Here is a 13463-nt window from a genome sequence, read left to right as displayed (position 1 = left end):
TGTTGGAGAAATGGAGGAGACGTGCCTCCTCGGGCAATCGTGGGCGGCAGCACAGTGGCCACCCCGGCCTTTCTCTCCCCTCTGTTTTTACCGATAAATACAAAGGGAGAGAGCACAAGAAGAGAGGGCAAAAGAGAGCGGGAAGACCGAAAGAAAAGAAAAAAAAAAGAAAAGAAGAAGAGGGAGAATGGTCTGAAGACCGAAAGAAAAAAAAGAAGAGAAAAACAGAGGAAAAAAGAGAAAAACACAGAGAAGGGAAGAAGACAGACCGCCGCCTGGAACCACCGCCACCGCTGGCCATCACTGACGACTGAGGCTTCTCCAGGTAAACCCTCCACCTTTTTTTCTTTTGCTTTTATTTCTTCCCTCGCCATGCAAGACGTGCACGGTGCACGTCTCTGCAGGCGAGGCGAAGCTGGTTACTGTGCTCATGCATAGTAACCAGCTGATGTGGGCTGGGCTGGGCTGGGCTGAGCCCAGCCCGTGGATCTTGGGCCGAGTCCGGTCCAGCTCAACAATGGTGGGTCGGGTCCGGCCCAGCAAATATATATATATAATTCTGTGATTTCCACGCGTTTTGTTTTATGTTATTTTGTTTAATATCGGTCTGTAGTTTATGTAGTAAAATAATAAAAATCCGGTATTAAAATACCTGATTTTTGTCAAAACTTCCAAAATATAAAAAAAAAATTAAAAAAGAAAAACTATTTTTGTGCATATGGCCAAGTGTCTCAAAGCTAAAAAATCATATTGTGTTTTTCATACACCAAAAAACAATGTTTTAGCATGCATTTTGGCTTTAATAACCAATTTATTAAAGTCAAGAGAACATTGGCCAAAATTTCAAAAACAACAAAAATTTTATTTGTCTTTTAGTATCCGGGGTACGACATCGCACGTAATACGTATTCCGAATATTAAATTTTTTATTCTTTTGATGACATTGAATAGTTAGGTTTTACTTGATAAGATAAGGATCTCCTTATAAAGGAGGATTTTTCTTGACCCTTTAGACGGACCAACAATTAGAAAACGCAACCAAAACCTTAGATTTTATCAGACAATAAAACAATGCAGCTTACCTTAGATAGGGCGTAGTTAGGGTGCTAATACCCTCCCTTTACGCAACCAGTCTCCGTACCCTATCTTTGAGACCAATTAGGGTTCCTAGTGAACAAAATATTAGGTGGTGATTCCCAGTCCATATTTTACTGATAAGAGACAATAATTCCTTATCTCTCCATATTTGCCAGGTAGACACCATTTTCCTGAGTGGTGGACGATCGCCGTGACGCCACACACGTGCGACAAAATCTGTCAATATTCAACACAAACTGGAACATGATCTGAATTTTATCTCCAAATTTCTTCTTTTCGAATCTTACATCCAAAAGTGCTTTCAAAGCATAAAATAAAGAATATCAAGGCATTTTATATATAAAACATGGGCAAAATACTAGGTACATATGGGTAAAACTATCGAATAATATGATTGTGTCAAAACCAAACAATTGATCCTATACTTTCTATTTAGTTACCCACGCCTTGTAATATGAAACATCATACTCAAAATCTCTAAGTATAATACCTTAATTGGTCATAATTTTAATACTTAATTGAATTGGATAATGTTCAACATCACATTAGCAATAAGATCTAAGTCAATTTGATAGTGTCCTTATATAATCATTTGGTTGAAACATGCGTATGGTTCTTATAATTTTGAGATTTCAAATGAATCAGAATTCTTTGATACTCCCATGCAAATACTATTAACATCTTGGTTCATGCATACTGCTTATTTATAGTAATTAATTAAGATTTGGTTTCAAAGGTTTGTCCAACCTCTAACTCGGTAGTTAAGCTTGAATTCCTACAACTCAAAGCTTATTCATTATATATCATTTGAGTAGACCCACTAACATCCTCAAATTTAGGAATGGAAGGCCCCATGAATTGGCTTATTAGATTAACTAACTCATTTTTCCTTAATTATATCATCAATATGACGGTCATCTTCCTCATCACTTGGTTTAGAATCATCATAATAATATGTAGTAGTTGTCATACCTAACCAAGCTTTTATATCCTTAATTTATCATGTCAATATTAGGTTCATTACATCACCACCTACCCTAAATGGACCAACTATTTGTGATGCTTATAAGATCCATTGAATGTAACTTGGGACTCAGGTGAACTCCATACTAAAGAAGTTTTCTCATTTAGGTTTATTATTCAAGTTAAGCTTTAAAAACTGCAAGTTATTTTAAATGGCCAACCTAACTATTGAATTCAAACTTTTATCACTAGAAATGGGCACACTAACATAACAATTTGAACATACCCAACTTTCATCCTCCAATAAAGTCAACTTTAAATTTAGAAAAATTTCATTTAATGCCTCCATATATTAATTTTTTAGTTCGGCAAGTGACATGTCTAATCTAGTACTAAGAAACGCATTACTTCCTTCATTATATGTTATATCATTGTCAGTACTGACAATAGTACCACCATAATAACATAATAATTTCATACTTCATGCTTTGTGAAACAACACAACAAAACCTAGAGCTAGTTTATCAATATTGCAATTTCATCAATTTTTTATCTAGATAATGTAATTTATCAACTCAATTGATGTGTTTTATAGCTAATTAATATAACAAAATCAACAAAACCCTAAACTAACCGGAAAAAAAACCCTAACCCTAACATAATAAAATATTAGCTCAAAAAGCATCGAATTAATAGAGGGGGAGGGTGGATTATACCTGAAATTGTTGAAAGAGAGGAGTTGTGAATAATGTTGGTGCACAAAAGTGGTCGTGGCAATGGTGTCTGCCACATGTGGAGAGAGAAAGTACGCGGTGGCGAGAGAGAGAGAAAGAGAGAATTGTCATACTGGGGAGATAGGGAGGGTGAAGTTGGCGGGGGGGAGGAGGAAGAAGTAGAGAGAAATAAGGGGGAAATAAGAAAGAAAGAAATTTTTTTTTTGATAGTGTTTAAATTCGATTGGTCGTGCAAGTGAGACCTATGCGTCTCTTGATGGCGCATATAAGACCTGTGCATCTCAATAAATTGTGCTACTTTAACAAATAAGTTTTTAGTTATTTTATTTTTCTGAGATTTTTAGCCAGTGTGCTATGTTAAAAGAAAAAAAAACTCTTGAAAACAGTGTCATAGACTAGAAACTAAACTTTTCATGGTGATCAAAATGCCCATGTGAAAGATTTTTTTTTTTTTCCCTGGGGTTAAACATGCCATCCTTGTAAAATAATGCAAGGTGTAACAGTGATGCTTTAGAAATTTTGTATAGCAGAAAGAATCAAAGTGGCAAGGGGAAAAAAGGAGTCAACGAATGACAAAGGCCTAATTCTGCTGCAGGGATTGGATTTTTATTTTCTTTTTATATTTTGCTTTTGATGAGTTCTATGATTAGGCTTTAATAAAATCTCATGGCCTAATTTATGCACTAAAAGCAATGATTGAAGCAGTTTACTCTTTTAGACCAAATGCTGATTTTTATTTATTTATGGGATAGATGAGTGAACACATATGCTCCAAAAGGGATCCTAGCAAAACAGGGAAATTGAAAGGGTAAAAAGAAACGAACTTGGTGCAAGTCCTTAATGAAATGCCCTTTCTACTAAGAAGGGAAAAAGAAAAACAGTAATCATTTCATATGCACAAGTCCTAATAGCTTTCTCGGAGCACAAAATAACATGCAAGTAAATGAAACAATATACAGCAAGACTTCAATTTCTTAGATAAAGGATACAGGTTTGTTGTTTGAGAATCAAATTCCACAATATGCTTTCTCATCAGATATGTAATTTTCCTTCAACTAAGCAGACATCACCGTATTCAAATGCATTATCCATATAGTTTTTATCAGTAGAGAAAAAACAATACTTGTAAATCTGTAAGGCAGTTTGGTTCAAAGGTGGAAAGGGAAATAAAAACACCAATGTATTGGCCCAATACTCAGTTCCAATTGAGCAACATAATGGAATAGTTCCGAAATGAAATCAACAGATTCAAAAATTAACCTAATGCAATTGCTGTCTTGTTTTGTTAAAGCACTTCTTCGACACTCCTGTTTTTGTTAGTCTTCCTTACTTCGAAATTCCACAATAATATGAGCATGGGATTGAAATTGATATAAATTAAACAATAATATAAATTGCATTTGGCCCCTTCCCTCATTTAATTTTTGGGTTTGGTAATTTAGTGTATGATGCTTTTTAAATGTGTTTTTTACTTGAAAATATATTAAAATAATTTTTTCAGATTTTTTTATTATTTTTAACATCAATACTATCAAACTATCAAAAAGCACTAAAATAGCATTAAGTTAATTTTTTTTCCATGCCAAAAGTACTTTTAAAACACATGGAGTTTAAAACATAATGCTAAACAACCTAAAATTAACAAAGCCTAAAAAGATGTGGCTAAATCACCGTAGCTATACTAAAAAAACATTGTTCATTGTAACAGTGTTTTGCTTCTCTAATATTAGGTTATTTGAAAATTAAACTTTGTAAATTTGTTTTTTAATTTTCTTTACATAGGTATTATCTCAGTCTCATGGATTTAGTTTTTTTTTTTCTCGATTTCAATCTTCAACATTGAATTTGATGGGATTGAGTTTTGTAATTTTTTTCAATTTGCTTTTTATGGAGTTATCCTGCTCTCATAACCCAAGTCATGGGTTTGACAAGTTAACTCGAATTGGCTCAGGTTGGTTTTTTGTCATTATTTTAATTGATTTTGTTTTCAATTTTATCTTTCAATATTGAGGTGGTTGGAAATTAGGCTTCATAATTTTTTATATTTGCTTTATATAAGGGTTATCTTGGTCTCATTACTCGGATCACAAGTTTGACATGTTAATTTGGGTTAACTCATGTTATTTTTTTGTCTTTTTTTTAATTTAATTTTTTTTTCAATTTCATCCTTCAAGTTCATAATTTATTTTAATTTATTTTTTATGAGGTTATCACGCTTTCATGACCTAGGTTACAGATTTGATAGGTTAACTCACTATGTCAATCCAATATATCATCTCAATATTTTTAAAAAAAAGATGTATGTCTAATATACATCGTCTCAATATTTAAAAAATATGTCATCCAATATACATCAGATTTTGAGTTCATAATTATTTTTTGAAAAAATTACCTCCAATATCCTATACTTTGATTGAAATCAAACTTACCGAGTTTAGTTTTGAAAAGTTGTAATTTGCTGGTGTTAACACTTAACATCCTTACCAAAAAAGAGTAAACAAAAATCATCTAATTATTTATAAGTTTATTATTATTTTCTATGTAATAACTAAAATGCTCTTGTTTTAAATATCACAACTTTACTATTAAATTTTAAAAAAAAACCCTAACCACCACCATCATATCTTTGATTACTGGGTTTCAGTTATCCAAATCTAACAATCATCAGTGTTGAACGCACATATATACACGTGACTATTTTATTTTTTCAATTATTTTGGGCTTCTTCAACTATTAATTTTAAATTGAAAAGAAATGTGTGCCAAAGGCATAATTCAAATCACAAAAAAAATATTCCACAGCTCAAAACACCGATTCCCTTCAAAAACTCCCACATTTTCTCAGCAAGCACAAATCTTCATATTTTCCCAACAACCAAACTCAAATTAACAGAACCGTTCCAAGAAAACACACAAAAATTCAAACTTCCCAGCATGTGAGTGTGTGTGTATCTGAGGTACATCAGCTTGTCACATGGATCATATGGATATAGTTGCAGTTTATCTTGAAGCAACTGAGAAAAAAAATATTCTCAATTTCCAAATGCAAAATAAAAGAAAAATTGCAGGACATGGAACCATAAATCATAATTAATTTGTTACAAGAAAACAACACATAACAAGAAAATATGGATTAAACATCAGAAATAAAGTCAAACAGTGATGTGTTAACCTCCTCAATAATTACAGGGGCGACGGCGGGCCTCATATTGTGTTCAAAGGTTTGGGCTCCAAATTTGCTTTCTCAATCTGCTCCATCAAAGAACTAGATTATTAACTTGTGTAATGATGCGGGTTGTGTCAAAAAAAAAAAATTAAATATAAAAAAATATTGAGATATTGCAAAAAAAATTTAGTGGAAAAAAAAAATTTAAACTTGATGTAATCTGGTTGACTTTGCTGTTTCAAAAGCAACTCGGATGAATAGTAAAAACATAGTTTGACTGAAAAAATTTCAAAATGACATCTTTTTTTAATATTAAAATAACAACATATTAGATTGACCTAGATCAACTTGAGTTAACATGTCAAATATGTAACCTAGGTTATGAGACTATGATAACCTCATAGAAAATAAATCAAAATAAATTATAAAACCTAATTCTCAATCAACCTAATGTTGAAAGGATGAAATTATAAAAAATTAAAAAATAACCTAAAAAATAACTTAAGTTAACCTGTCAAACTCGCGACTTAGGTTATAAGACAAAGATAACCTCAATTAGTACAATGTTGAAGATTAGACTAAAAAAAGAAATCAATTAAAAAAAAGAACATAAAAAACAAACAAAGTTAATTCGTCAAATCCATTACCTGAGTCATGAGATCGAGATAACCTTATAGGAAAAAAAAACAACAACTAGACTTAACCTAGATTAACTTGTCAAATTCACGACTCTAGTCATGAGACTAAGATAACCCCATAAAAAGCAAATGAAAACAAATTATAAAACTCAATTCTTAATCCATCATGTTAGACCTAATGTTGAATGATAAAATTTATACAAAAAGTAATTAAAAAATGACACAAAAATTAAGCCAAGTCAATCTAGGTTAACCTGTCAAACATTATTTTCGGGTCATGAAGTCAGGATAACCTTGTAAAAACCAAACCGAAATAAATCATGAAACTTAATTCTCAATCAAACACAGTTTTAAATTATGAAATTAGGAGAAAAAAAGTTAAATAAAAAAAATCTGAGTCAACTGGATTAACCTGTCAAACCTGTAACCTGAGTCATGAAACGGGGACAATCCAATAAAAATAAAATCTGATATTGAAGGAAATGAGACTGAGATAACCTCTTTGAAAGAAAGAAAAAACCTTATTTAACCGGGTTAAAATATCAAAACTCGTGACCCTGATCATGACAATATTCCAATAGAAAACAAATCAAAACATATTATAATTTCAATTCCCAACTGATCCAATATTAAATGATAAAATTTTAAAAAAAATCAATTAAAAAAATACAAAAAAAGCAACCTGAGTCAACTCAGGTTAACCCATTACGCACTATTCTCGGATCATGAGACTAGATTAACCTAATAGAAAGCAAATAAAGTAAATCATGAAACTTAATTCTCAATTAATCCAATATTAAAGAATCAAAGTGAAAAACAAATTAAATAAAGAAAAAACAAACTTAATCAACCATGTTAATCCGCCAAACCTATTATTTGTGTTATGAGAGTGAGATACCCCAATAAAAAAACAAATCTAATGTCAAAGGATAAAAATACATTAATTAAAAAAAATAAAGACAAATGCTTTCTTGTAGGGCACACCAAAAGATATAAGGAAATTAGTATTCATTGCTACAATATTTTCTCTATATTTTTAATTTTAAAATGAATTTGTTACGGGATTGTTATGGGCCGATTAGAGATAAGAGAGATTGTGGATTGTTATGGGAAAAAGGAATTTTCACTTCTACGTAGTGAAGTGTTTTTATTTTGAATAAAAATCATTTTGATTTCTAGACTTCATAATTTCATATCTTCATACAATTTTGTGTTGATTTGATGATTTGTGTTTAGAAAAACAAAGAGAGAGAAAATGAGGTGTGGAAGAGAGAGAAATCATTACTTAAAGATAGAGAAAATCAAATGTATTTTTTAGTTGATTTTTCAATTTAATACATAGTACTTTGGTTAATTTGTCCTATTTGTAAAAAACAATTAACTTAAGATATAAACTATAATTTTTTAAAGCTTAGTAGACAAATGCAATTTCAACCAAACTATAAGATATTACACGTGTAATTTTTCCTTAATTGTTTTATTAGAAAATATATTAGTAATGTTTGAATAATTTTTTTTATATTTTTTAAAAAACGTATGAAGAGCTAATTAAAAACATAATTCTCCTAAAAAAATTACTGTGCAACAAGACTCAAAACAATACTCATTTTAATCGTATAATTATGAATCTGCCCTTGGAACAAAAACCATTGAACTAGGCATTGCAAGAAAGGTTGTCTTTTCACCATGAAACAATTTATTTTTAACATTCTTTATGAGATTAGATTTGTCATTTTTTTTTCTTTTTTTTGCATGGTAAAATTACTACTTTAGTCTTAGAATAAAAAAAAAAATGTAATGTCTTTCAATTAGGAGTGTTTTAGTCCTTTTATTTTTTTGAAATAGTGTAATTACTTTGATGCCCTTTAAGACAAAAACAATAAAACTCTCTTGTAAGGGTTTTTTTTGTCATTTTATATTTTTTTAATTGTAAACTTGGAGGTTGCTTAGAAATATTATTGTAATTGATATATATTAAATATTATTTTAAAAAAAACACGAGCTAGTATATGAACGGTCCCCGCATCATTCAGGCGACATGTAAAGGGTCATCCAACTACCAAACGCTGCCTTTTAAAGTGGTGTTTGGAAGATATCAGTGCCCTCTACACGATGGCGTGTCGCGTGTACTAGAAGCGTCTATGGTTTTGCGCCGATAACCTTTTTTTTCTCTCTTTTCCTCGAATTCTGCACAAAACCCTGTAAAATTTAAGATCAACCACTTTAGTTTCTTTTTCCTTCACATTTGGTCTTTATCATGTTGATTACTATTTTTAAAATTTTAGAATAAGCTATAAAATTATAAATTTTTTCATCAAATTGCAAATGTTTTTCAATTTCACCCACTACTATTTTTTAATACATAAATAATATATTAAATTACAATTGTTTGTCAATTTCACTCATACCATTGTTTAATATGTAAATAATCTATTAGATTACAAATGTTTTTTAATTTCACCTCCTATGATTTTTTTAATCTTTTAAATTTGATCCTTATTTTTTTTATTTGGGATCATTTTTAATTTCATTCTCCTTGGTTTTTTTTTCTTTCAAATTTAATTCTCATTCTTTTTGTTGCTATTTTATTTTTTGCTTTTGTAAGTTTTTTCTTTAATATTGTTTTCTATTGATTTCATTCTTGAAAATTAAATTGGTTGAGAATTAAGTTTTTTGATTGAACCTGGGTTTATAATTTCACGGGTTGCAAGTTTTAGAGATTAGACCAAGTTTAGGAGGTCCATTAGAGTTTGCTTAGTTTTTTTTTAATCTGATGTTTTCTTATTTTTTTTTATTCTTTTTTGAAGTTTTGTTTTGTTATTTTTTGTGATTTATCTTCTATTAAGTTAGCCTCAAGTTTATAACCAAGATCATCAATTTCAAATGTTAATGTGGATTCACTTTTGTTTTTCTTTTTAAAATTAATTTATTTCAATTTCATTCTTAAAATGTTTCATAATTTTTTTTATGAGATTATCTCAATTTTATACTCTTGATCGCGAGATTTTTTAGTTCATCCAATTTAATATGGTTTTTTTTTAAATTGCTTTTTTTAAATATATTTTCACCCTAAAATATTGTATTGTTTAATAATCCAAAGAGATTCAAGTGTTTGATTTATTTTTTTCTGTTTTTCTTTTGTCAACTTATTTATTATTGTTGCATTTTTCATTTGATATTATTTAAATTATTAATTAAACCAATAACGGTCTTTGAATTTTTTATCTAGTAATTTTTTTACATTGAAAAAAAAAATACCCGGCGGTGGTTTACATGTAACAAATCTAGTAACTTGCTAAAAAGATAAAAGAAAAACTATATGTATACACACCATCATGACCCCCACCTATCCATATCCATCATGTTCTAATCTAAAGTATTCTCCCTCCACCTATAACTAACAAAATACAGGTCAAGCCCACCTCCCCAGTTTCTCCGAAGTAGAAGAACAAACAGAAAAGGAAATATATATATATAGTTTGAGAGAGCTAGGCCTTCATTTTCATGCCCAAGAACTAAACAAGTATCACTAGCTTACCTTAAGGAAAAAACAAAAAAAGGAAATATAAATGACTGGACTTTAGACTCGAAGTAGATAGATACTGAGCTCAGGAGCTCCATTGCTATCAGGATTCATCATGTAGAAAGCCTCAGAATCTCTAGAGCCCACAATTCTCTCAAATTTAGCTCTCATATACATGAGTTCACCATCAGCTCCAGCCTCAGTTGCACACCCTGGCAAAACCCCTGCACCCATTGAAATTGGCTCTACAGCTTTCAATAACTTCCATTCTTTAGGCCCACATTCCTTCCTAGTAGCGAAACCACATTTCTTACCATTGCAATAAGTCCTCCACATTGGTTCTTCCTGCAATCTCACAGCTTTCTTTTCCTCTTCTTTCTCTTTGTCACATTCCAAGGCAATTCTGACTAACCCAGATGCCATCTCTCTAACCAATCCACTTATTGGTGTAGCAAGTTCAATAAGGAAAGCCGGAGGTGAATTGGGATCCTTTTGAAATGCAAAATGGACATGACCACGGCGATATCCAAAAAGGGTACCTACAACTCGGGATCCAAGCCCCAGTGGGAGGCTTGATCGGTTCTTACCAAGGGCTGTAACAACGGATCGGAGCCTAGCAACTGCTACTGCTGGTAGTTTTTTCTTTGGGGTTGACATTCCTACATGGCTCTTAACATTTTCCTTTTTTTCTTCTTCAATGGTGTTTGAGGACTTAAAGATTGGAACTTCATCATCTTCGTTTCCAACCTTTTTGGTCCAGTGGAAGTGCCACTTGGAGGAAGAGTCTTGTGATGCTCTAGCCATAACTAGCTGATGACTTCAATATGAGAAAGCAAAATCAATGGGAAGCTTAGTCCTTATAGATGGAATGGTATGGTAGGTAGTTGAGAGTAAGGATTCTCTGGGTTTTGTATATTTTATTATAAGTGGGACTTCCATTTTAATTCTTTGTTTCTGGTCTCTTGTTGTCATGCAAGAGAATCCTGACAAAAGAAACATAGGCTGCCCCACCAACTGATCTAGGAATGAGACCGAGAGAGAGATTTTGAAATAGAAAAGAAAGGAATCTGAGGGGACAATGGGGGTGTTGTTTCACTTTCTTGTGGGGCAGGGAGAGAGGGATTTGGCTTGACTGACTCTTTTGACTTGGAATCCAAAAGCAGCAGCGATAGTGAGAAGAGAGAACTACAAAAAAAAAAAAAAAACCCCCCACTGTAGACATTTTCTGCATCAATGTTTTCCAGTGTGAACGTGCTCCAGGGTGATGTTGGGCTCTGAAGAGTAACTTGGGTGAAGTGTCCACATTTTACCTACCTAGGAAATTGTTTGGTTGTTAAAACAAGAAAATCGACGCATGCCTAAACTAGGTGGAAACCCCTAAAGTGCCCCTCCATTTGTTTAGGTTTCACCACAAAAATGACATCATGCCCGGGGGTAAAAAAAACCCGAAAAACAATTAAACCAAGAAAACAAAAAAAATTATCTGAAAAAACTGAATCGTGAAAAAAACTGATTAAATTAATTAGAAAATTTAAAGAACATTTGGTTTGGTTCGGTTCGGTTTTGATTTCATAAGGTTGAAACCGAAATACTCTAACCGAACTGAACCTATTCAGATAAAAATAAAAAAGTTGAGGGTATATAAATAATATAAAAATATTTTCTAATTTCTAACCCTAGGTCTTGTCCCTAACAAACTAGCCACCATCTCTCACTCACTAGCTCCCACATGCCACACCCAACTTTTTAAAGTTTCAATCTTCAATCTTCATCTCCAGAATTAGCAAACCAATCACCCCCTCCTAAGCTCCCACACACCACACCCAATAATACAGACCTATTGATTAAATGGTCAAGCAACCCATAACAAAGTTGATATGACTCCCGGAAAGCTAAGAAATCAGGTTTGATAGAAGTGTGACACAATGAAAATATGTCTAAAGACACCACCACTATTGGAACAAGAAACCCCCACCAAACGAATACCAATTTGAGAACGAGAAGTATAAGAAAGACACTACATGGTCAATTATATCTTGATAAGTAAAATTTGTTCTTTGTAACAACACAGAAAACATGTTGCATCATGCAAAACATAAGTTTATTTCATAAATCCATCACTGCTGAAAATTTCAGCTTATAAAACCTTGTATAATGGTTCATTTAGCAACCCTAATAGACCCAAAACTTGTGGGCTAATATTGACAAACTTACAATAAATCTAAAGTATGTTAATTAAGCTCAAACATGAAGAAAATAATAAAAATAACAAATCTAACATATAAACTAAAGTCGATGCATCTAATTAAACAAAATAACATAAAATAGATAATTTTTCTAGTTTAAATAATGTCATGAATGAGATTCTCATCCTAGAAACACTAAGGTCATTGTTGCCACCTATAGATATCCAAAACAAGCTAGGAAATTGATTGTTGAAGTTGCCTCCCCTTTAGTTTTCTTATTTGTCTAGGATAATTAAGTGTAGTTTTAAAGAATCTTAACAAAACATGAAAACCCTTATTGTCTTCCTTTAACCTTCCTTGTAGAATTAGAAAACTCTCCAAAATATGCTAACCAATCTATCATTAAATACCACTAGCTCTTCTTTCCTTGCGTAGTTAGGATGAATAAGAAATCCTTATAAGAAAATGATTTTAGAATATTAATGAATCTTTTTCACACTTGAAAATTATGTTGCAGCCCATTAAAAATTCTTGTAAAACTAGGAAATTCTCAAAACAAGTTGTCACATTTTTATAGGAAAAAGATCCTTGTCAAATAGAAAGCCCACAAGTAAAAAAAAAAGTAAATAACAAAACTTGTATAGTTTGTTCTAACCTATATTGCAAAGCCTTTCCGAACTTCGATTAACCTGAAATTTTACCCGAACATAGAATAATATTTTGAGAAACTCTGGGTAAATTTGTAGCATGATCCAATGATCGGATTGAGAATTATGATTGTTGTTGTAAAATAAAAAGTCCATAAAATCTTGCAAGGTGGAGTATTTGTATTTGAAATTGATGATCAAGTAAGTTTCTTTAACACATGGTTCTGATTTCTCGATGGATCGGTTTTCATTATTGATTGAAATATGGATAATTTGTTGATATTAATATTTTTCAAGTCAGAAAAAGTAAGAGATTTTTTTCTTTCCCATTTGTTAGCTTGTTTGTTTGATTGTATATTTTTATTGTTTGCTATTTTTTATTTTCCTGAACTTAAGTTAAGTGAACATTTTTACCTGTTTATTTCAATACTAACAAAAAAAATGAAATAAATATGATAATGGATTTTTCTTTTATAATCAATTAGGTCAAGAAGTCAAGCAATAAATTA

The 13463-nt window shown here is 31.4% G+C and overlaps 1 protein-coding gene across 1 annotated transcript; it reads right to left on the bottom strand.

The window, feature by feature from the left end:
- Positions 1 to 9792: 9792 nt before the first annotated feature.
- LOC18105692 (protein MIZU-KUSSEI 1) lies at positions 9793 to 11112 on the bottom strand. Its single transcript, XM_006374286.3, has one exon. The coding sequence runs from the start codon at positions 10923 to 10925 to the stop codon at positions 10179 to 10181; it is 747 nt and encodes a 248-aa protein (XP_006374348.2). The 5' UTR covers positions 10926 to 11112; the 3' UTR covers positions 9793 to 10178.
- Between the last annotated feature and the right edge of the window lie 2351 nt (positions 11113 to 13463).

The sequence above is a fragment of the Populus trichocarpa genome, chromosome 15, assembly GCF_000002775.5.
Source record: "Populus trichocarpa isolate Nisqually-1 chromosome 15, P.trichocarpa_v4.1, whole genome shotgun sequence".
Lineage (NCBI taxonomy): Eukaryota > Viridiplantae > Streptophyta > Magnoliopsida > Malpighiales > Salicaceae > Populus > Populus trichocarpa.
The sequence above is the reverse complement of the archived record's forward strand: the minus strand, read 5'-3'. Positions and strand labels throughout refer to the sequence as shown.

Bases quoted from the DNA above. Each gene is read 5' to 3' on its own strand.
- LOC18105692 (XM_006374286.3), bottom strand. From the start codon at position 10,925: ATGGCTAGAGCATCACAAGACTCTTCCTCCAAGTGGCACTTCCACTGG.